General features: G+C 32.9%; 1 protein-coding gene across 1 annotated transcript in view; it reads left to right on the top strand.

Moving 5' to 3' along the window:
* Positions 1 to 23388, top strand: part of LOC144835058 (uncharacterized) — a 138965-nt gene that overhangs the window by 7097 nt on the left and 108480 nt on the right. Inside the window, exons 2-3 of the mRNA XM_078690075.1 lie at positions 7032 to 7094; positions 11484 to 11558. Coding sequence (XP_078546201.1) covers positions 7044 to 7094; positions 11484 to 11558 — 126 coding nt within the window. The 5' untranslated portion in view covers positions 7032 to 7043. The remainder of the gene's footprint in view (positions 1 to 7031; positions 7095 to 11483; positions 11559 to 23388) is intronic.

Here is a 23388-nt window from a genome sequence, read left to right as displayed (position 1 = left end):
ATATACTGCAGTTACTTTTTTTTAAAGTAAGCTCCAATTATTCATAATAAAGTATTTTATTAAAATTGTTTATTAATTTCATACTTGCATTTCAAAATTCATAATTGTTACTTCTGAGACATTTCGATTGGGGTTTTTTCCTCACTTGTGTTTATTGAAGTAATGGCTTTAAAATTGTTATTTAATTCCTAATTTTAAATCTTAATTTTCAACTCCTAAGGATATTAAATTGCAATAGATTTAAACAAGTTTTTTAAAACTTGTATTTTTTTATTAAAAAAACATTACCATCAAAATTTATTGAATGTTACGGATGGGACATTTTTTTTATGGATGTGATGACAATATTGTAAGAATTAAAAAGTGTTTTTGTACTGTAGGCTGAAAAGTACTGTACAAAGGTGTTAACTGTTTATTAATCACAAAACATTGTGGTCTGTATTTAAAATAACAATCCACAAAAGAACAATACCTAAATCCAAAACAACATGACCAGTATGAATGGGAGTATTGGGTGCGGTCATCGCTTTGTAGATTTCATTTTTTGGTGAATTTGCAACCAAGAACCTTTTATAAATAAATCAGATACTAAATAATTAAGATTGAATTTTAATAGAAGTAGGCCTACAGTTATTAAATCCAAGCAAGGATAGAAGGAAATTTCAGATACAACTTGGATCCACTAACAAATTCACAAAAGACATCAAACGCCAACGCCAATTTTTAAAGATTCGCCTTAAATGTGTTAATATCTTGAAGTCTTGTTTAATATGCCAAGCATAACTTTTATATTAGTGTAAATAAATATTTTGATAACATTTTACAATATTGCTTCTCGTTATAACTCTTCGAATAATTAATTTTATAAATAATATTTCATATTTATGAATTTTAATATTTTCACTTGACATAAACTTTTAAACAGTGTTTCAAAGGTTGAATTATATTTTGATTTGTAAATAAAAGATTACATTGATGTAAAAAACTTATTTTTATAATAGCAAAATTGTACAATTTTTTAACGTGGACAAAGTTGTCCTGTCCGCGACGTTAGAAATGTCCCGTCCGTAACGACATATAAATCATATTTATTAATAAATTTTCAGTTCAATTTTTATAATTAACATTCAGTTATCTAAAACAACTATCTGGCAACATAATAATACAAAACAAATTTTAAAATCTCTTTTAAATGAGGAGAAATATTACAATACGTAAACCTTCTCAAAAGTCATGTCCATTTGTTTTTTTATACAGTCTTTTTTCTTTTTTTGACTTTCATAATAAACATTGGCCATATATGTATACATTTATTCTACTTTGAATTTTGTATTCTTTTTTATTTCTAAGATATGTCTAGTTATATTCTCAAAAATGTCCCGTCCGTAACAAAAAAATACTGTGGAATGCCCCAATAATAGTGCAATTTCTGGATATATAGAGATTCCCAAATTCTGAATAAATAATGATAAAATATCATCTCAAACCAATCTATTGAAAATGTAAAAACAAATCTGATAAACTCAACTAATGTTAAACTGATGATGGAATTTCTTGACTTAAGTTGTAGATTGTATACATTCCAAGCCATGTATGATAATGACATGATTTTAATCAAACATCTTTATTTTATTAATACTTTGTATGAACATCATCTTATTCAGTAAAAGTAGATACATTGTATTTTCACAAGACCTTAACCAATCATTGTTTTTACTTAAAGTACCTTGATACACCTTTATTGCTTTACCTAAAATGGTAATTCATGTTGATTTGTAGTTCTAATCAACTATATGATAAAACAAAGACAACCTATGGTGTAAATTTTACAGAATATATTGAATTGCCCTGGTTATCAGATAAAAGTGTTGGTCTTTTGTACAACAATTTGCATTCAACTATTTATATAGAAAAAGCATTATGTATTTTAGATTTGTTTGTATTTCAGCATTACTCCGTAAACCTACTTGTAAATGTAGAATTAATATATTATTATTTGATAGAGGAGGCATTGGTTGAGGAAAGTGTTGATAGATGAGACATGGGATTTACTATATTTCAGCATCATGTTCAGTACTTTTAGTCCTAGTACTGTATTAATATTGATTATTGTCAAAATTAGAGGAAGGGATAGTATATAGGTTGAGTTTAAAGTCACAATCTACAGATGATCCCAATGATTGCTTCATTCTTTGCCATTGTGATGAGCTGTCAAATTAGAGGGAGGGATAGTATATAGGTTGAGTTTAAAGTCACAATCTACAGATGATCCCAATGATTGCTTCATTCTTTGCCATTGTGATGAGCTGTCAAATTAGAGGGAGGGATAGTATTTAGGTTGAGTTTAAAGCCGCAATCTACAGATGATCCCAATGATTGCTTCATTCTTTGCCATCGTGATGAGCTGTCAAATTAGAGGGAGGGGTAGTATTTAGGTTGAGTTTAAAGCCACAATCTACAGATGATCCCAATGATTGCTTCATTCTTTGCCATTGTGATGAGCTGTCAAATTAGAGGGAGGGATAGTATTTAGGTTGAGTTTAAAGCCACAATCTGCAGATGATCCCAATGATTGCTTCATTCTTTGCCATTGTGATGAGCTGTGAAAATTAAAGGAAGGGATAGTATTTAGGCTGAGTTTAAAGCCACAATCTGCAAATGATCCCAATGATTGCTTCATTCTTTGCCATTGTGATGAGCTGTCAAAATTAGAGGAATGGATAGTACTATTTAGGTTGAGTTTAAAGCCACAATCTGCAAATGATCCCAATGATTGCTTCATTCTTTGCCATTGTGATGAGCTGTCAAAATTAGAGGAAGGGATAGTATTTAGGTTGCGTTTAAAGCCACAATCTGCAAATGATCCCAATGATTGCTTCATTCTTTGCCATTGTGATGAGCTGTCAAAATTAGAGGAAGGGATAGTACTATTTAGGTTGAGTTTAAAGCCACAATCTACAGATGATCCCAATGATTGCTTTTCTTTGCCATTGTGATGAGCTGTCAAAATTAGAGGAAGGGATAGTATTTAGGTTGAGTTTAAAGCCACAATCTGCAAATGATCCCAATAATTGCTTCATTCTTTGCCATTGTGATGAGCTGTCAAAATTAGAGGAATGGATAGTACTATTTAGGTTGCGTTTAAAGCCACAATCTGCAAATGATCCCAATGATTGCTTCATTCTTTGCCATTGTGATGAGCTGTCAAAATTAGAGGAAGGGATAGTACTATTTAGGTTGAGTTTAAAGCCACAATCTACAGATGATCCCAATGATTGCTTTTCTTTGCCATTGTGATGAGCTGTCAAAATTAGAGGAAGGGATAGTATTTAGGTTGAGTTTAAAGCCACAATCTGCAAATGATCCCAATAATTGCTTCATTCTTTGCCATTGTGATGAGCTGTCAAAATTAGAGGAATGGATAGTACTATTTAGGTTGCGTTTAAAGCCACAATCTGCAAATGATTCCAACATATTGAAAAGTTTTACGGCACACATTTCCTTAGCGGAAGCTCGGATGTGGTGGAAAACCACGAATTTTGGCAGTTTTTGTATCATAACTTTTGAACTAGTGGGTCGATTTTTTTTGTCCAAAAAGATTTAATAAGATCAAAACAAATCCTATTTTTATATTGTAATTAAAAATAAATGTTATAAATACTAGCGTCGGACTAAGGTTTTATGTAGCTAATTTAGCTTTATTTGCAGCGTAAATTACGCGAAAATCCCGGATTTGACCGATCAAGCTTTAACATTTTGCATCACAACTCCGCTGTTCCTGGAGCGATTTTCTTTGTCCAAAAACTTTTAGCAAGCTTGTAATGTTTGCCAAACAATAATCCAAAACTTATTTTCATTGGTCAACTATCGCCGTCGGACTGGTACCTTTTGTATGAAAGAAGCCAATCACAGCAAGTTTTTTTTAAGCACTAAGAAGATAGCGTCACCCGAAATCTATAGCTGAGTCGACGTAGAAGTCTACAAAGTAGCTTTATAATATCACGTAAAATTGCTGTTTTATAACTTAAAAAGCTAGTTAAAGTGTTGATTTTCTGATTCTACTATTATAAGGTACTAGTTAGATATTATTTATAATTTGTAAAACTTAATAAATATTTAGTAAGAGCAGTTTTAAAAAGTGGTATATTGCCTAGGCCTACTGTTTCTGTAGCGGTTTAGCGGTAGATTTGGAATGTACCATTCGCTTTTTAGTGGTGGTTCATCGGTTGTCAATTTTGAAGTTAAAGTGTTTATAAAATAGATATAATTACATGACAATTTCAAAACAAAATATTTTACTGTTTATTTTTTTGTTTTACAGATTTTGGATTTTTGAATTGGGAGACTTGATTATTTAGTAGTACAATGGTTGGACAACAACTTTGACATGGGTCAAAATAATATAGCAGATGTTTTTTTTTTATTTCATTTCAACACATACATAATACAAAATTAATATATAAAGGTAACGTAACTATTAAAACGATATAATACTCTCTCAAAAATAAGAGAGTAATGAAATTAAAGAAGAAAAAAAATAATGTATCGCAAAAATACACTTTATAATAATCATTTTGTTAATAATATGGTTGCCTTGTATTTTTGGTAAATGTGAAATAAATGATTATAATTAAGTAATTGTTTTTTGATTGATAGCAGATGTTCTTAGTTTGAGCTTCAAACAAAACATTTGTGTATTTAATTTAATAAAATGAAGTTATATACTCATTGACACCTATATTGATACCTATATATAATGTTTAGTTTATAATAAAGTTTATAACTGCAGCCTGTGGATCTACTGTATTTATTTCCAAGTGTTTGTGAATAAGATTACCCTCTTTTCAAATGGTACACGCTGAATGCTCCAGTGAGCAGCCATGATGTAACCTTCAAACAGAAACTGGATCAACAGACTGATAAAATCAGCCGAAACTTTTCAGTATGTGATTGCTTTTCTTTGCCATTGTGATGAGCTGTCAAAATTAGAGGAAGGGATAGTATTTAGGTTGAGTTTAAAGCCATAATCTGCTGATGATCCCAATGATTGCTTCATTCTTTGCCATTGTGATGAGCTGTCAAATTAGAGGGAAGGATAGTATTTAGGTTGAGTTTAAAGCCACAATCTGCAGATGATCCCAATGATTGCTTCATTCTTTGCCATTGTGATGAGCTGTCAAATTAAAGGAAGGGATAGTATTTAGGTTGAGTTTAAAGCCACAATCTGCAGATGATCCCAATGATTGCTTCATTCTTTGCCATTGTGATGAGCTGTCAAATTAGAGGAAGGGATAGTATTTAGGTTTAGGGCCTGTTCAGACTTACGGAGTTATGCTTTCGTATTGTACGCGGCGTACAACTCCATAGGTCTGAACCAGGAAAAGATTAGTGGAAGCTACCTCGTACGAAACTACTCTTTCATTCGTTATGACAGCTCAAGGTACAAGATTAGTGGACGCCGCTTACAATACGAAAGTCATGCATCAACGATTTTGACCTGTAACCAATCAAATTTACTCCTGCATACCATGTTCACCCAAATCGGTGACACTTCAGTTTGAAACGAAAGCGTTAGTTAGGCAAATCTGAACACTTTTCTGTTACGACGCTAATTATAATATGACATTGCTTGCGATATGAAAGCATAACTCCATAGATCTGAACATACCCTTAGTTTAAAGCCATAATCTGCAAATGATACCAATGATTGCTTCATTCTTTGCCATTGTGATGAGCTGTCAAATTAGAGGAAGGGATAGTATTTAGGTTGAGTTTAAAGCCACAATCTGCAGATGATCCCAATGATTGCTTCATTCTTTACCATTGTGATGAGCTGTCAAATTAGAGGAAGGGATAGTATTTAGGTTGAGTTTAAAGCCACAATCTGCAGATGATCCCAATGATTGCTTCATTCTTTACCATTGTGATGAGCTGTCAAATTAGAGGAAGGGATAGTATTTAGCTTGAGTTTAAAGCCACAATCTACAGATGATCCCAATGATTGCTTCATTCTTTGCCATTGTGATGAGCTGTCAAACAAGTTTCTTTTTATCATTAAGTATCTACCACTAGTATTCAAATAACTCATAATATTATCATCATGTTTTTATGTCTGTGGGCCTGTTTCTGCTGCAACTGCTCAAAATACGGTATAAAATACGGTATTTTTTATACCATATTTTTTAGTACCCCGTTTCTGCTAACAATACTTCTTGGGTGGTCGTGTTAAATTTCATCTTTTTTACCCAAATTGCCATTAATTTATTTGATCGATAATTAAAAGTCGCAATAAAGGAAGTTTTACGTCTCACTTTCAACAGCCTAGCCCTAGTGATAGAGATGTTGTGAGAGCACAGAAAACATCGTAATGGGGACAATTAATTCGTTCCCTCCCCGAGTTATTGTATTTTGCAATGTTGTACTGCTTTCGCAGGCTCTTCAGCTTTGAGTTTACTTGCTTTGGAGACAAGTCTATTCCATACTCCTGCTTTATTTTTTTAGAAATGTCTTTATAAATGTGGTTGTCCCTTTTATTACCTTTTAGTTGGCCAGACATTATATTTAGCTTCCCCACACACATTTATTTAGTAAAACTGTGACGTCTTCGCTCCACATTTTCGCCGAATATATCTATACACGTGTGTAAAGCAGCTGACAGCGACAGAAAATAAAAACACGAATGTTGACCTTTTGTCATGAAAAAAAAAAATACGGTATTTTTTATTGGCAGCAGAAACGGGTACAAAAAATACGGTATAAATTTGTAAATACCATATTTTATCCACAAATTTTGTGGGGAAAATACTGTATATTTTTTATGAGCGCAGTTTCTGCTGCCAAAAATATACCGTATATATACGGTATTCAAAAAATACCGTATAATATACGGTATTTAGTTGGCAGCAGAAACAGGGCCTGTGAAAAGAAGCTGTGTATTTATTAATGCAGTTTACTTTAATATAAAAATATTTTTATTTTAATTTTTTTTTTTATAATATAACATTATACGTTGTTTTTGCGTTTTCTTTCAGTTTAGCAATACAATGGCTCTCCATGGATGGCTGGTTGATCTTTGTGAAGAAAATGATCTTGAGGTAGCCAATTTTACACTGTTTTAGGATAATAGCATTTAACCAGCAACAATTTAAGCAATGCTATCACATTAGCAACTTAATAAATTGTTCTATTAGCTTATGATATGGAAACAAAAGAGAACTAAAACAAGTAACTAAATAAATTAAATAGTGACAACAAATTACAGTATTACAATGGATCAAAATAATCACTGTAGTGCTTATATGCTGTTGGCTCATTTGATGTGATTGTTTTGCTTTAATTATTTGACCAGCATAATATATCAACACATTAACATACAATACAACAGATGAAAAATGCTGGGCAGGGGCAGCTTAAGTAAAATACATTACTGTAAATCAATTGAGCCAGCTACCCCTCATACAAAAATAAATATTAAAAAAATAATTAAATACAAATTTCATTAGAATTTTTCTATAAAAATATGTCTACAAAATTAATGTAAATACAAAATTTAAGACAAGAAGAAAAAAAACTTATTTATTTGGGCAATCTAATATTATTATAATGATAATATTATAATACTAGAAAGCCACTCAGAGAGTGCATACCTCCGCCTACTGTAAAATTCTCCTACATAAGATTTCTCCGGGAAAAAAAAAAATATATATTTGTGTGTGTCTGCTGTTTGTGATTTAGGCTAATTTCACTACAAGCATGTATATGCGAGTTTGGCGTAATGGTTTATGTAACAAGCCTTTTAGTCCGGTGGCAGGAGGGGGGAATCACCACCCGAAAGGGGACAAATTGCCATCCAACTTTTCTAGACCAGAATTTTCCGTAGATTACGAATATGGAAGGTAATCGATCAGGATAGGAAGCGTTTTCGAGATATAAGGGGTCAAAGTTCAAAATTGACCAATTACAACAATGTATTATGTATATGTATTATAACAAATTTATTGAAGCACAATTTGGTCTTTTATTACATTTTTATGATTATAAGTGTCTATTCAATCACCTTATGAAAAAAAAATCCTTTGTAATTAAGGGTCAAATGTCAATATTGACCAATCATAGAACGTACCTATAAAACCAAATAAAAACTTATATTTAATAAAAATTGGATGTTTTCTCATCCTGTTAATCAATCATACGCAATGTAAAAGAGCGAATACATCATTTCATCAGTTGACATAAGGTCAATTTCATCAGTTGACCTAAGGTCAAAGGTCAACATTTTAATACACGTATTGCAAAGTTGTCCAAACTATGATATTGATGGTTTTACAAGTAATCAAATTATTTGATTAGTAAAGTTATGTTATTTCATTATAATTTTGATTAATATAATTATAATTGATACTGTATTTAATCAAATCAGACTTTGATCAGGATAGGAAGCAAATAGGAAGAGATAAGGGGTCAAAGTTCAAAATTGACCAATTATAACAATGTATTATATACATATGTATTATAACCAATTTATTGAAGCTCAATTTGGTCTTTTAATACATTTGTATGGTTATAGGTATCTATTCAGTCGCCTTATAAAACAAATACTTTTCAATTAAAGGTCAAATGTCAATATTGACCAATCACACAATTTGCATATAAACCCAAATAAAAACTAACATTTAAGAAAAATGTTATGTTTTATCATTCTGTTAAGACATCTATTAATCATACACAATCAAAAGAGCACATTTATCATTACACAAGTTGACATAGGTCAAAGGTCAACATTTGAACAAGTGATATACTAAATAATGCAAAGTTATTCAAACTATGAGATCAATGTTCATAAATGTATTTGATCAGTGAAGTTATGGTATTTTTATATTTTTCTAGTGCGCATTATTTTAAATGTATTAATATAATACTGTAAAATAAATAATAAAATTATTAATATTATGACGGTTAAAATGTTATGATGTTAAAATGTTACGCTGACCTTCAATGATTTGCCACTATACAGTTGAATTTATTAGGGCTACAATATTCGTTTTTGGAAAATAAACTACTATTCATCAGAACCAGAGAATACCAATTCGTACAGGATAGGGCATAGGCAGGTCCAGGTGGCCAAACTCAATCCACAACTCACTACACAGACAGACCACAATTTTTATATAGCCACAGATAGTTTGGCCCATACAGGAAAGAGTTTCCTGTACACAAAAGATTCTAAAATAACCCATATGGATTTGCCCGAATGAACCATCTAAGGACCCTTTTGGGATCTCTATGTGGTGTGCTACATAAGGCCCTGTATTAGAAATTAATATGGGATAAATATTTCATAGATGAACTATGGAATAAAACTAAAATGTTCACCCTCAATCTTTAAATAACATTTATGGATTTGCCCAAATTAACCCAAGGGCCGGTCGTTCTCCATGGATGGACATTAAGCCCCATAATGGAAATATAAGGGGTGACACTGTGAGTTCATATAGACAGGCGCGGCCCATGGAATAAAGCTGCCTGTGCACTCTCGATCCTTAAGGAACACTTATGGATTTGCCAAAATTAACCCCCCAAAGGCCGGTCCTCCATGGATGGACATTAAGCCCCATAATGGAAATATAAGGAGTGACAATGTGGGTTTATATAGACAGGCACATGGAATAAAGCTGCCTGTGCACTCTCGATCCTTAAGTAACCGATTTGGATTTTGCCTAAAATGAAACAACAGCAGGTCATCTATTTAGACCATTCTCTACTGTATGTTCAGTTCTACATTTGGCCCCTGTATCGGATCAATGCATTTGGCTACATAAGTTACTGTGTTAGAAATATATTGGGTAACTAAAACTGTAGGTTCCAATATTAAGCCATGGGAAAAGCCTGTCTGTGCACCCTCAATCCTTTTAAAAGGAACCCATATGGATTTGCCAAAATGAACCAAGGGTAACTTCTGAATTCTCTATGAACCGTACATTCCGTTTATTGGAGATACATGGATACCGGATTGAAATTGCTCAAATGTTTCTGAAAGACATTGTACTGTATAGTAGTAGTATTCCCCTTCCACACCTCTTTGAATTAAATCCCCCCGATAGGCTCTTATGTACAGGATTTCAAAGCAATAATCACACTTGTATTTTTCAAGCAGTATAATCTATTAGATTGAATAAAAATATCTATTATAAACAATTTGCCGTTAGAAATCTCTATGCCATGTCGTTATTTAGATGAGAAAAACAGGTCAAAGGTTAAAATTACAGAAAAATAGTGTTTCAGTCACTTTTTGAAAAAAATGTTGCATTATGGCAAGTATAAACATATATATTGTGAACAATTTGATACCAAAATTGGCTCCTTACGACAAATATTTATTAATTTATGTTTTTATAACCTTATTCAATTATGTCAAAGGTTAATAACCACACTTCCGGTCATTTTCAAGCAATATCATCTGTTACACTGAATATAAATGTATATCTTGGGAACAATTTGCTCCTATTTTTAATTCTCTCCGACCTGCCGTTACTTAGATATAGCAAAAAGAGGTCAAAGGTCAAAATTGCTAAAAATGGGGTTTCCGGTTAATTTTACAAAGAAAGTTCTGTTAGAGCTAATATAAACATATACATTGTGAACAATTTGACACCAAAATTATCTCACTAGGTCCAGAATTTCCAGAGATATAGCATGTTTTTATATTGGACAATTTTGAACTTTGACCCCTTATATCTTGAAAACGCTTCCTATCCTGATCGATTACCTTCCATATTCGTAATCTACGGAAAATTCTGGTCTAGAAAAGTTGGATGGCAATTTGTCCCCTTTCGGGTGGTGATATCCCCCCTCCTGCCACCGGACTATTTCAATTAACAATAGCTTCAGTTGACTAACAATAGAACAGCAACGCGAAAACCAAACGAGTGAATTTGAAAAGAAATAGGTTTTTTAAACTACTCGCATCAAAAAAAGTGCACATTAAATCAAATTATGTTTTAATATTACAAATCACAAATTTGCCTCTTGTACAAAAATGAAGTTTTTTGGACAAGTAGTTCTTGAGAAAATGCAATTTCAGTTTACTTGTTAACTTTAAGACTGCTCGCCGGCTTTTGAAAAATTCTGTCCTATCTTTTAACACTAGCAGGTCTGAAAAGTATACTAAAAAGTGGTCCAGAATTGGGACCATGGTCCCAAATGGTCCCAAAATTTAATGGAATGGTCCTTGACCATATATCTATCTGTATATTCATTTTGGTAAAGGTCTTGTAATTACTTTTTGAGTAATCCTGCTAACAAACAAACAAACAGACAGACAAACAAACCCACGCGACCGATTAATACCTCCTTGGCGGAGGTAAATAATGGCTGTAATTTATTACAACATGGAATGTATGTTGTTGTCTATGTTTACTATAGTATATGTATTTTGATGAAAAATGTAACTGAATGCATATTGATCTATATGTTTTATTTCATAGATTGCAAGAGAAAAAACTGCTGAAGAAATTTGCCATTTCATTGTTAGCAACAATGCTGTCAACATCCAGGACCAGGTATACATCAATTTGTTTTCCTTTGTAATGAATTTGATATACAACGTTAAATTACTTGACACTAATTAAAGTACATCAATACTAATTGGTTTTTAAGATCTTTTATAATTGTTCTGTGGTTGCATATTTGCAGTTAACATACACACTGATTGTTAAAAGCATCATTTTTTTTTTCAACATAATTGTTTCACTTTTTTCTTCTTCAGTTTTTAGTTTTAAAAAGTATATTGTGTGTTTATATCTTATCTTAGCTGTATGTTAGATGGTTTGTCAATATAATTTAGTACATTAGTCTTTCAGTACAATTTGCTTAGACAATTTGATTGGCTAATACCGGATTTGAATAATGGCTTGGTAACCCAATCCCCTGTAATTGTAATTAATTTCAGAATCTGAACGATGATATAATTATTCATCTGTTAATAATAATCTGATAACTAAACAAACTTTTATTAACATCATACTAGAGTAGTAGAAATATATACTTTTCATTTATTAAACTTTATCACTGAAAGAAAAATACAAGGCACAAGACAGTGAAAAAAAGTTATGAACAGGTGGCAAGCACTTCTATCTACATTGGACCCCTTGTACAAATAACAAAACATAAAAACACAAACATTTAAGATATAAAAATAGCTGAAATTATACTATTTTCAGTTTCATATATAAAGCGCAACATTTAAGACCTGGCCACAACAAGCATAATGGAGGTACACATCTAATTGGTGACAGTGGCTTAGGCTGCTTTTGTGCTTTCCTGGTAGCTAGTGACTATGATTTTATATTTTCTTCTTGCATCGTGTTTGTTTAATTTGTTGATTTGTATTATATTTTGTAAAATGTATCTTTTGCTTGAATAAATAATAATAAATAATGTAATACCTACAATGGGAAAAGGTAATACCCATGTGCATGTAATGTCAGGGTCAAAGTTATTTAACAATTTTTCTCTTGTAAAGTTTACATATAGTTTAATGAATTGTGGAATATTATTCCATCTGATACAAAACGTTAGTAGATTCCAAATGGGAATAATCCTTTGAAAAATATGATTAATTTAGGGGATTTAGCTTTACACTTCACAGACTTCTTATTTAATGTTACCATTTAAGTTATTGTAAATGTATGCTTCTTTTATTTCTTGAACTGTTTCTAAATAAATGTTGAATGAAACTTATAAAGAGACATAAGAGCCTTTAGTAGAAAAGAAGACTGTAGCCTTCAGTAGAAAAGTAAAATTATACAAAATTATCAAGATGAATATCATAGATGGCCATAATTACACATGCTGTGCTTTGCACGCTTTCTCCCTAAAATCAGCCACTGATTGTAACATGAAAATAGGTATGATGGTTTATGTGAAATAGTACGACACACACTATTATTCAGCTCTATACTAAATTGATTTTAAATATAATCTTTCAGATGATTAAGTCCTACATTATCATTCATGGTTATATTAACAAATATTGCCTATTTTTCTCTCTCTCTTTTGAAAATAGATTACTTTTTTAAGGCAAGTAATTTAGCTCATCGGCTTTTATATTTTTGTTATATGAAAGAACGAATTTCACACAGCAGTTTGAAACGGTGGGCCCATAACAAACAATTCAATTGTCCACTTATAAATGTACCATAACATTAACAAACTGACAAAACCTAACCACTTTTAAATAAAACAGCCTAAAACATGGTAGAACACTGGAGGCCTTTTGCTACCCCCTCCCCCACCAGTTCCTGAGGCCGATTGTTCAAACTTTGTCACAAACCCCTTTTCCCCCTCCCTATTTTTCAAGGCCGGATCCGCCTCTGTGATTTATTAACAATTTTGTTGATATGATCATCCCAACATAAGTCTTGCTATTTTGACACCAAGATCAGTTAGTGTTCTCTCAAAGATACAACCATTCAACTGATAAAAAATATGTGATGAGATGTTTAGAATGTGATATAGAAATAATTTGAAAAATCTTGTAACATTTTCCCTATTTAAAATATACGTCATGAACCAATCAAGCAAATTAAAATAGATATTGACACAAACTACTTGTAGTAGTTATCAACATGTTGGTGCACTACCCACTGCTTCTTGAGGCTGAAATCAAACCCTATCAGCTCAAGCATGTCATGAGTGGTGGTCGGCGACCTCCCCGCCCCCTCCAAAAAGAATGGGTGGAGGGTCCGGCTACTCCGCCTACTCCGCCAAGGTAACAAGGTGTGCAAAATTAATGAGTCAATTTTGACTGACGGAGGACCAAGTTGTAAATTACTCGGAAGCATTTATTAATAAATATTATTAATCGTAATCGTTTTCTTCGTGGTGTTTTTTATCTACTCGACTGACGGCGAATATATAAATAAATTGAAATTTCCCACGGTGGCTAAAAATAAAACGTCCAGTCGAACCAGAAACGATGCAGACAACAAAAGATTGTTAACATTCTAAATATAGTTATCGTCGATCGCGCACAGACCTACAATTTTTTTTTTTATATTATGGCAGGCCTGGAAAACGCGACGAAGATCGTTTACCTAGATTTTGTGTCTCATGACATGAAACGCGATACTCTCTCTCCAAATTAACAGTACCCATATGTAGCACATGTTTTTTTCACTCAAAATTAATTATGGTCGGGGTTAGCTACAGAATACTAGGGCCATTTTCTTTACACAGTGACATGTTGTAATAATTGGGCCTAGGACTAGGACACCATTTACACTAACAATTTGGGCTGGCCCTGGGTCGGCAATCGGTGTAAACATGCAATAAAGTTAGTTCAGCCCTGGGCCGGATGCGGACCTGGATCACCTCTCGAGGTGGGTCCAGGAGCGGCTTGTATGTTTGAGCCAGCTTATGCAGTGAACCGTGACCAATGGCTTGAGAAATTGAAGTAAATGAATCCTCAGAGCCGTCATTTGGAACTCAAGTATAAACATGCTTGAACAGGCCCAAAGAATTAAATATGAACCCGATCCTGGAGCGGCCTAGGACCTAATCGTAAGTGTAAATGGGGTCTTAGCCTATGTTGAATCTTAACATGGAATATATTGATTTTTCATATATTTTTTTATGTTTACGTCGGCGTATTTATAATTCGCTAAGCCAAGGTAGGATTAAATAATTTAGCGTAAGCCTAGGCCGCCGAAACTAGACTCACCTCCGATGTCTATTCGGCGCACGATGTCGTCTCGTCCGGCTAAATTAGGCTAACCACTAACATGTGTCGTCTCCTACTAGGCCTAGCCTAGGTAGGATTTTTAGGCGGCGCCGATTTTAATTAAATTAGTGAACAGTATATTGTTAATTTGCATTGTCCATGCGTTTTCTAAAAAGGCGATGACACTTTAGTCAGGTCGCTTAGCCCTTTTTTTGTGCACTTCGTGACAAAAGCACCAAACTTGGCAGAAACCTTCTTTAGGACCTAACTAACAATTCTAGAAGGGGTGCCCAAAAATTTGAACAATTTAATGACGTCATAATATATTATGTAACTATGTAAAAATATCTAAAAAATATAAATTACATAAATATGTCAAGTTTGGTATCAAATCATAACTTATGACATGTAAAATACCTCTAACATGAGAAAAATATAATTTCACAATATAATGACGTTATCAAAGCCAACCCATTGTATATTACATAACTTGTGGGAAAATTTAAGAAATCAAATTAATATGGCATGTTTGGTATTAAATTAAAGCTGACATGTACAAAACCATGGAACTATATAAAATATAATTTGAACAATATAATGATGCCATTACTTAAGCCACACCCATTATATAAATATATTACATAACTTTCAAAATTTTCTACCACTATCAAACTTTATGTGAGAAATAAATGTGATGTGCACATATATGGTGATAACGATATTTGGGCATAGAGCACACTTTTTTTGTCAAATTTATGTAGTGATAGTGTAGACATAGCTTAAGATTAAGCAACATGACAGAAAGATAAACCGCAACAGGCACAGAACATGATTTTTAAACCGCCCGGTGATATGCTGAAATTTGATTAATTAATTTGAAACAATAATGATGAGGAAACATAAGAATATTTAAATTACAAATAAATTGATTGATATTTAGTCCTTATGACACTCAAATCTTAAAAAATTAAATCGAGAGGTTGCTGCGCGTTCATGCGGTTCCGGCGAGTGCTTTTTTCCAAACGAAAACAATAGATCCAACTTTGAACAGTTGAACGTCACTTAGTCAAATAGAAGGCACAAAAGCAAAGATAGTGTAGTACTAGTAGGAAGATGTTACACTTCCTATTTGATCAATGCAAATAAACGCGAGACACTATGGGCGCCTATTTCAAGGGTACGGGAGGTTATTGTATAGGAAATAGGCTATATAACAGATGAATAATATGACTGTAAAATTAAGATTTAATACGAATTAACATATAAAATGTACTGTTATCTTTATAGAAAGTGCAAATGAATCATATTTTTATGTTTTGGAATACAAATTTGTGTTCCAATTACCTGGAATTGTTTAGGTACCTGGAATATCTACCATATTTTATTTCTTTTATTTTAATGTTTTTATTTGCAAATCAACTGTACTTTTTAAAAATTATTTACATTTAATTGTTTATCATTGGACAGAGATTTTATACCTAGCTTTAGAAACACTTCTTCATCAGAGTGAATAAATATATTAGGAGCCTATTAGTGGTAATAATAATAGGCCTACAATGTGTATGCCTATATAATAATTGATTACGTATGGTTTATTTCTAAATGGGTAATAAAAGAGAATAGGTAGTATGGCATGTGTAATCAATCAATCAATCAATATTTATTGTAATCAATAATATTATACAAATAGTCGATCTGTCTATAAGGGGAAACATATACAATGAATAGGCCTAACATTATAGGAATTTAGGACTATGAGTATGTTTTTTTACTGAAAAAAAACCCAATTATTGTTAATTTTAATAATTTAATAATAACTTGTAACACTCCAAACTTTCGTGCATTCATTGTAATTTTATATGCCATGATTTATGTAATGCCTAACATTGATGATAGTATTAATTATAAGCTGATGAGTTCATTATTGGTAAGGTTTATCAAGGAAAAAATAACCGTGGGGAGGCCTACTTTACCCCCTTTTATTATACTACCCTTACAAAAAATGTTCTATAGAATCTATATATAAAAGGTTTTAGTTTTATTGAATTTCTATAGAAATGAATTTACAGATTCTACCCCTGAAGTTTTATAGAAATTGCTTTATAAAAAATATTGAAATTGCAGAAGAATTTCTATCATTTATTCATAAATCATATATTGTTTGCCAACAACAATACTGTATACTGTAAAATTTGCATTATGACTTCAGACTTGACTGGGGTTTACCCAGTGATTTGTAATAGCCGAAGGCTGGATGGCAATTTAATTTAAATTTTATCGCAGTTCAAAAGTGATTCTCCATGGAGAGGGAACCAACAAGAAGGCGGCTGCAATCGACCAATCAGATATGCCCTACACTGTACGCACTGCTAAGCCTGTGTTGAGCTTATCTGCGTGAGAACGATAGGCAATGCAGCGTATAAATGCGAACGCATTCTATATGATCCTCGTTATACAAAAAATGCTAGATTACCAAGAAATTATTCATTCCATTGCGATTAACAATATATTTAATTTTATAAAAACTTCACTGTGCTTTGACAAGAATATGTGTTGTAATTTATGTGGTCTTAATGTATTATATTAGATTATTATTTTTTATATTAAATAATGTTTTTGAACACATTTACGGCCGCCATCTTGTTGGTTCCCCCTCCTGTTGGAATCACTTTTCAGTCTGGAGTAAGCCCTCTAGCCTTCGGCTTACAGCTCACTGGGTTTACCAAGATGGGTAAGAGTTTTTATGGGTTTGGGTACGAGATGACCAGCATCCATTCATGAATGCGTCTACAGGCGCGCGCGTAAGCCTCCTCCTGATCCTAGCTCAGTGTTTACAGTCATGTCATGCCAAAACTCACTCAAAATAAATGTATTAACAACTAAAAAGATCCAAAAACAGTATGAAAACATCATATTATTTTTTAACTTTGTATAATAAAGACAAAAAGAAGTTTGATGTTTTTTGTGGCTTATTTTTACAATTTATTGCCGAAAACACCATTTTTGTTGGGCTTTGCCATTGCGCTCCTCATGTTTCAGATTCGTCTATCCCTACTCATCATGAGAGGCGCCCTATCTCGAGCGGTTCTCTAATTTTTTAGCAAAGTTTGACATCTTCCTACTACACTATCTTTGACAAAAGATAATGTCTTATCTAAAAGGGGATTTTCCAAGCTTTACGTCAATGTTTTTCATTTGTTGCTAGGCTTCGCAGAACGAGAGCTATACCGTGTTTAAAATCCAGGGAGTTGCGGGAAGTTTAGGTAGTAATACGCAGGGCGGTTTCATCGCTTTAGGTGCTAAAGGGTTAAAGAGCAATTGACATGAATTGGCATTTCTCAACATTGAGACAATTAAGAATAAAGTTGTAGCTTGGTTATTAAGACGCTTGGATACCAATCTAAGGGTCCTGTGTTACGCGTTTTTAAGAGTACAAACTTATTTCATCGTATCCTATAACTTTTTTAAACATTGATGCTTTCAAGTAAATTTAAAACAATTAATGGATAGATATTATAATTGAAGACTATCTAAGTTGTATTCTGGCAGATGCGGACATTCAAGCGAAACGTTAAAGAGTGAAAAAGTTCATTAAATGATGAAGCCTTGTCATAAACAGTAGAATTGAAGCCATTTTATGATACATTACAGAAGGATAATCACTAGATTTATTTTTACATTTCATCAGGTCCAAAATCTTATTTTACAAATTACAGTAGGCCTAGTATGTTTAGCTAAAGAATATTATGCTGACAGTACAGTATCTCAAGCCAGCTTTAAATTATTTTTTGTTATTTTTAAAAATATAAAACAAAACAAAATAGCATAAAAAAGGCCAATTTCAAAATTATTAAATTATAAAAAAACACGGTGCGCAATCATAAATTACACGGTCTACGCGAGATTTAATGAAATCACGTTTGTAATCATATCTTCACAAGCATGAATCACTTTTAAACAAAATTTGGTACTCATAAATTTCATCATATGGCAATATAATTACGTGCGTAGCGCATATAACGCATGCTTTTTAAGCAGAATTTTGCACGCGCACTGCGCGTTAAACGTTATTGCGCACTATTTTTGGCCGATTTCTGTTTTACAACCTTTCTTTAATAATATCATCATATTTGATTCACTTTTCAACTTGAAATTGCGTTATACAAGCACGTCAAAAGTGACAGGCTACGCACGTATAAGTTAACAAAATAGTGAAAATATGCTAAATTTTAAAATTAATATATATCGTCAGAATGCTGGGGAACACCTACTTTTTATTTCATTTTCTTGAAGTGTACCGTATTGTAGAGTATAGGTCGACCCCAAGTATAAGTCGACCCCCAACTTTGGCCTAGAATATCGTTGATTTTGGTATGACCTGAATATAAGTTGACCCCCAAAATCGGCTAATAACACAACTTACTTTAAAGTTCATAGATGGCTAGAAATGTATGAAATGTGGTTGTTTGTTTATATTATTAAAGTGTAATCAATATTTAGACAATCTATTATTATTATTATTTATGTAAATCACAACGACTTCGCCGCCGTCTTCGCCAGCCTATAATAAATGACAGTGATGTAGCGGTACTTGCCATCAGCGATGTTTTTCGCGTCACTCGAATAAATTAAAACGAGTTTTCCGTTAGGAGGCTTATTAATATTGTACAGGCGAGTAGTTGTAAATCGCGTTATCTGTAAATGTACACGCGCCCGACTAAGGAGAATAATTACGAACAAACAAACAAACTGCGCATGTGTATAGATGAAAATGCAACCATACACGTACACAAGTCTGTTTGTACGTAATCATTAGAGCGTGACTGCTGCACGCTCTGCAGTTTGCACCGAATTAAATTGCACTAAAAATAATACGATAAAATTGATTTATGCCTAGGCCTATCTTCAGTGTAATATATCAATTGTACTGAATAGTTTGGGGTTTAGTCATCACTTGCATTCATGCTCTTACTTCGTTAAAATCTATTATCATTATTGTATACACTTTTGAAATACCATAATAATAATTTACTTGATCATTATGGTTAAGAGGAACCGATAATGAAGCCACTTTCAAGTTGAAAGTAGTGGAGGCAGCCAAGACTTCTAACAACTGTGCAGCAGCACGTCAGTTTGATGTATCGGAAAAGTTGGTGAGAGACTGGAGAAAAGCAGAAGACACGCTAAGAAAGATGCCGAAAAAGAAATGTGCTTTGAGGGGATTGAGCTGCAAGTGGCCTCAATTGGAGGATGAATTATATCAATGGGTGACGGACAAGCGAGTGAGTGGACACATCGTGACCAGGACAATGGTCCATTTGCAGGCACTTAGCTGGGCAGGCAGAAATCGGAACGTCAGTGAAAACTTTAAGGCAACAAATAGTTGGTGTACCCGGTTCATGAAAAGACAAAATTTGGTCATCTGACAAAAAACGAAAATCGCGCAAAAATTGCCCGGAGAACTAGATGAGAAAATAACCTCCTTTCAGTCATTTATAATCAAGCAACGAAAACGCCATGATTATGCATTATCCCAGATCATAAACATTGACGAGACACCGATGTTTTGGTCGGAAATACCACAGTCAACGAGAAAGGGGAAAAGACTGTGTTGGTGAAGACAACTGGCCACGAAAAACAACATTTTACCGTGGTATTGTGCTGTATGGCTCATGGCACAAAACTAAAGCCAATGGTGATTTTCAAGCGTAAAACAATGCCCAAACTAGTTTTTCCCTGAGGAATAATTGTTCATGTTCAGGAAAAGGGATGGATGGACGAGGAAGGCTGCAAAAAGTGGATAAGTTTGGTGTGGGGACGGAGGCCGAATCGCGCTATTGGAGACCGATCTTTATTGGTGTGGGATATGTTTAAGACCCACTTGATGGACAGTATTAAAATGAAACTGAAAGAAGACGAAGACACAGATATTGCCGTAATACCTGGTGGACTCGCGTCAATTTTACAGCCACTAGACGTTTCACTTAACAAACCATTTAAAGATGCCATGAGGAGGATGTGGAACGACTGGATGGTGAATGGGGAAAAGTCATACACAGCCGCCGGTAACATGCGTGCAGCATCATTGCCGACTGTGTGTTCTTGGATAGTGGATGCCTGGAATGATTTAAAGCCAGACATTATAATCAACTCTTTAAAAAAATGTAGTATAAGTAATGCATTGGACGGGACGGAAGATGACATACTTTGGGACGATGACGATAATGAAATTGAAGCCGACATTTCTGACGATGACGATATTGTTGATCCATACGACGATGGGGTAACTGAAGCGGACTGGTATGCGTTATTTGGCGATTCAGACGATGACGAGGACTTTGAAGGTTTTTTTGACGGATTATCATTTATAATTATATTTACATCTTTTTTTTAATCTTTTGTATTTATGATTATGTCAGGCAGATTTTGTATGTCGGGCGGGTTTTGTATTATAATTAATTATCAGTTTTTAATGAGTCTCCAGTACCTAAATTATGATTTTTTTAATTCTTGAATGTGCAACATTGTCAGCCAATATAATAAAATGTTCGACTTTCAAATTATTGTACATTTCATTTATTTACGACTTTATTTTATCAGCATTTATCAACAATTTAACAAAACAGAACATAAAAAATACTTATCATTAAAAAAACAACAGAAGGAAAAAATCACATCGGAGAGTCGAGGCTACGCACAGGAAATCCCCTTTAGCTTTACTCTGCTGTTGTGTGATGCGGTGATATTGCGCATTCTTCTACCTCGTGGCCTCCAATGCTGTGTCAAGCGACCTGTGTCAGCCAGCATTAACCAAGCGATGATTATCAACAAGGGCTATATTTCTACCCAATTACTAATTTTACATTGAACGAAACAACTGTAATAAATATAACAAACAATAATACTGTTTAATTAATGTACAGTAGAGGTGCTTCCTTTATTTGTATTTGCACTCTTTTTTTTAAGAGTTCAGATGCAGCAGAGGTGCAACATCATGCAAAACATGTGCTGTCATATGACCGCATCGCAGCTGTACGCTCGCCCTATCCCACTCCGCGCCCAACTTGTTTATCACAACACAAAATGACAGCGGTGTGCTGACGGAAGAAAGCTGTGGGAATAACGGTTTCTTAATTATCTTAAAAGCGTAATATTAACATCAAAATGAGTCTTTGTGATATATTAATATTTTATTGACCAGAGTACTTGTTGGAGTTGTACAATGTAGGTATTAAATTGAAAACTTCTGTGAGTTTTTTTCAAAAATCGCATGGTCGAAGTATAAGTCGACCCCCGATTTTGCAATTAAAATTTTCCCACAAAGTCTCGACCTATACTCCGGAAAATACGGTATGTATCTTATGTATGATTTATTATTAAAATAAGGGAACAAAAGTTGATTAAGTCATAATTAATTGCATATTAAATTTAAAAAAATTAATTTCGACAATCAAACAAATTATGACATTTTCTTAGGCCAAAATAACAAACTTAACATTAACTTTCTTCCTTCAAAAGTTCATATATTAAAGTTAAAAGTATATAGTTTGACAGTGCATCATTTTTAAACATTTTTAGAGATGTCATCATAGTAAAAAATTATAATTCATTGCGGTATGTAATAATCTATCTGCACCAAAGTGGTTACTGCATAGTAAATACACGGAGGAATTTTTCTACAACTTTTAGTCAGTTGTATATGGCTCGGTGGTCTGTGCTCGTGTCTATGGCATTCAAGGTACCGAGATCGAGTCTAACCTTGGGAAACGAAATAAGATTTTTTTTATTATCCGTATTGTTTGTTCAAATTTATTTCTTAGTGTATAGATTATACACATGTCTTTATTATTATGTAATATAATATATTATAACAAATGTGGTTTATGACATTATACGCAGAGGGATCTTTGATCGGATTGTGATACCGGCTATTGTATTCGCGTTAGCAAGGTCCTATCATATATTATAAATAATTAAAGATTCTGAGAAAATCAATCAATCAAAATATCTTTTAAAAATCAATTATCTTCATTTAAATCAATGCATATAACCTATAATTCGTCATAGTGACGAATTAAATCTAGTTTGTTTTATTCTTTGACTTCATTCATATATTATCTTTCATTTATATGTAATTGTGAAACATTCTAAGCATGCCATTATTTGAAAACATTTATTATCTTATTTTATGCAATGTTATTATATTCTTCAATTTAAAATTAGGATCTTGGTGTTTTTCAACAACAGCTATAGCTATTTAAAAAAAAAAAAGAAAGTTGATTGAATATAATTATATGTAATTTTTTCAGAAAATTCAGTCGATGATCACTGGTTTCAAAAAAGAAATATTTAATACAGTATTTAAAATAAATTAATGAAAACAATTATGCATTTCTTCAATGGCTGCAATTGGTAACTGGCTGGCCTCTTAATTTATTTTAAAGTCAGGTTTTTCAAAATGTACCCAACTTTGTCAATAAATGATCCAATATTTTTTAAATAAGTAAATAATATTCTAATTTTAGCTATTATGTGAAAATCATTAAATTTGAGGCCTCTAATCAGTCTCATACTTAGTAACTTGATTAAAACTAAACACAAGATTGACATAATGATTTGTTTGTCGTGTATTACTATCATGAAGTTTTTAAAAGAAATAATGTTCCTAA

The sequence above is a fragment of the Antedon bifida genome, chromosome 2, assembly GCF_963402885.1.
Source record: "Antedon bifida chromosome 2, ecAntBifi1.1, whole genome shotgun sequence".
Classification (NCBI taxonomy): Eukaryota; Metazoa; Echinodermata; class Crinoidea; order Comatulida; family Antedonidae; genus Antedon; species Antedon bifida.
The sequence above is the reverse complement of the archived record's forward strand: the minus strand, read 5'-3'. Positions and strand labels throughout refer to the sequence as shown.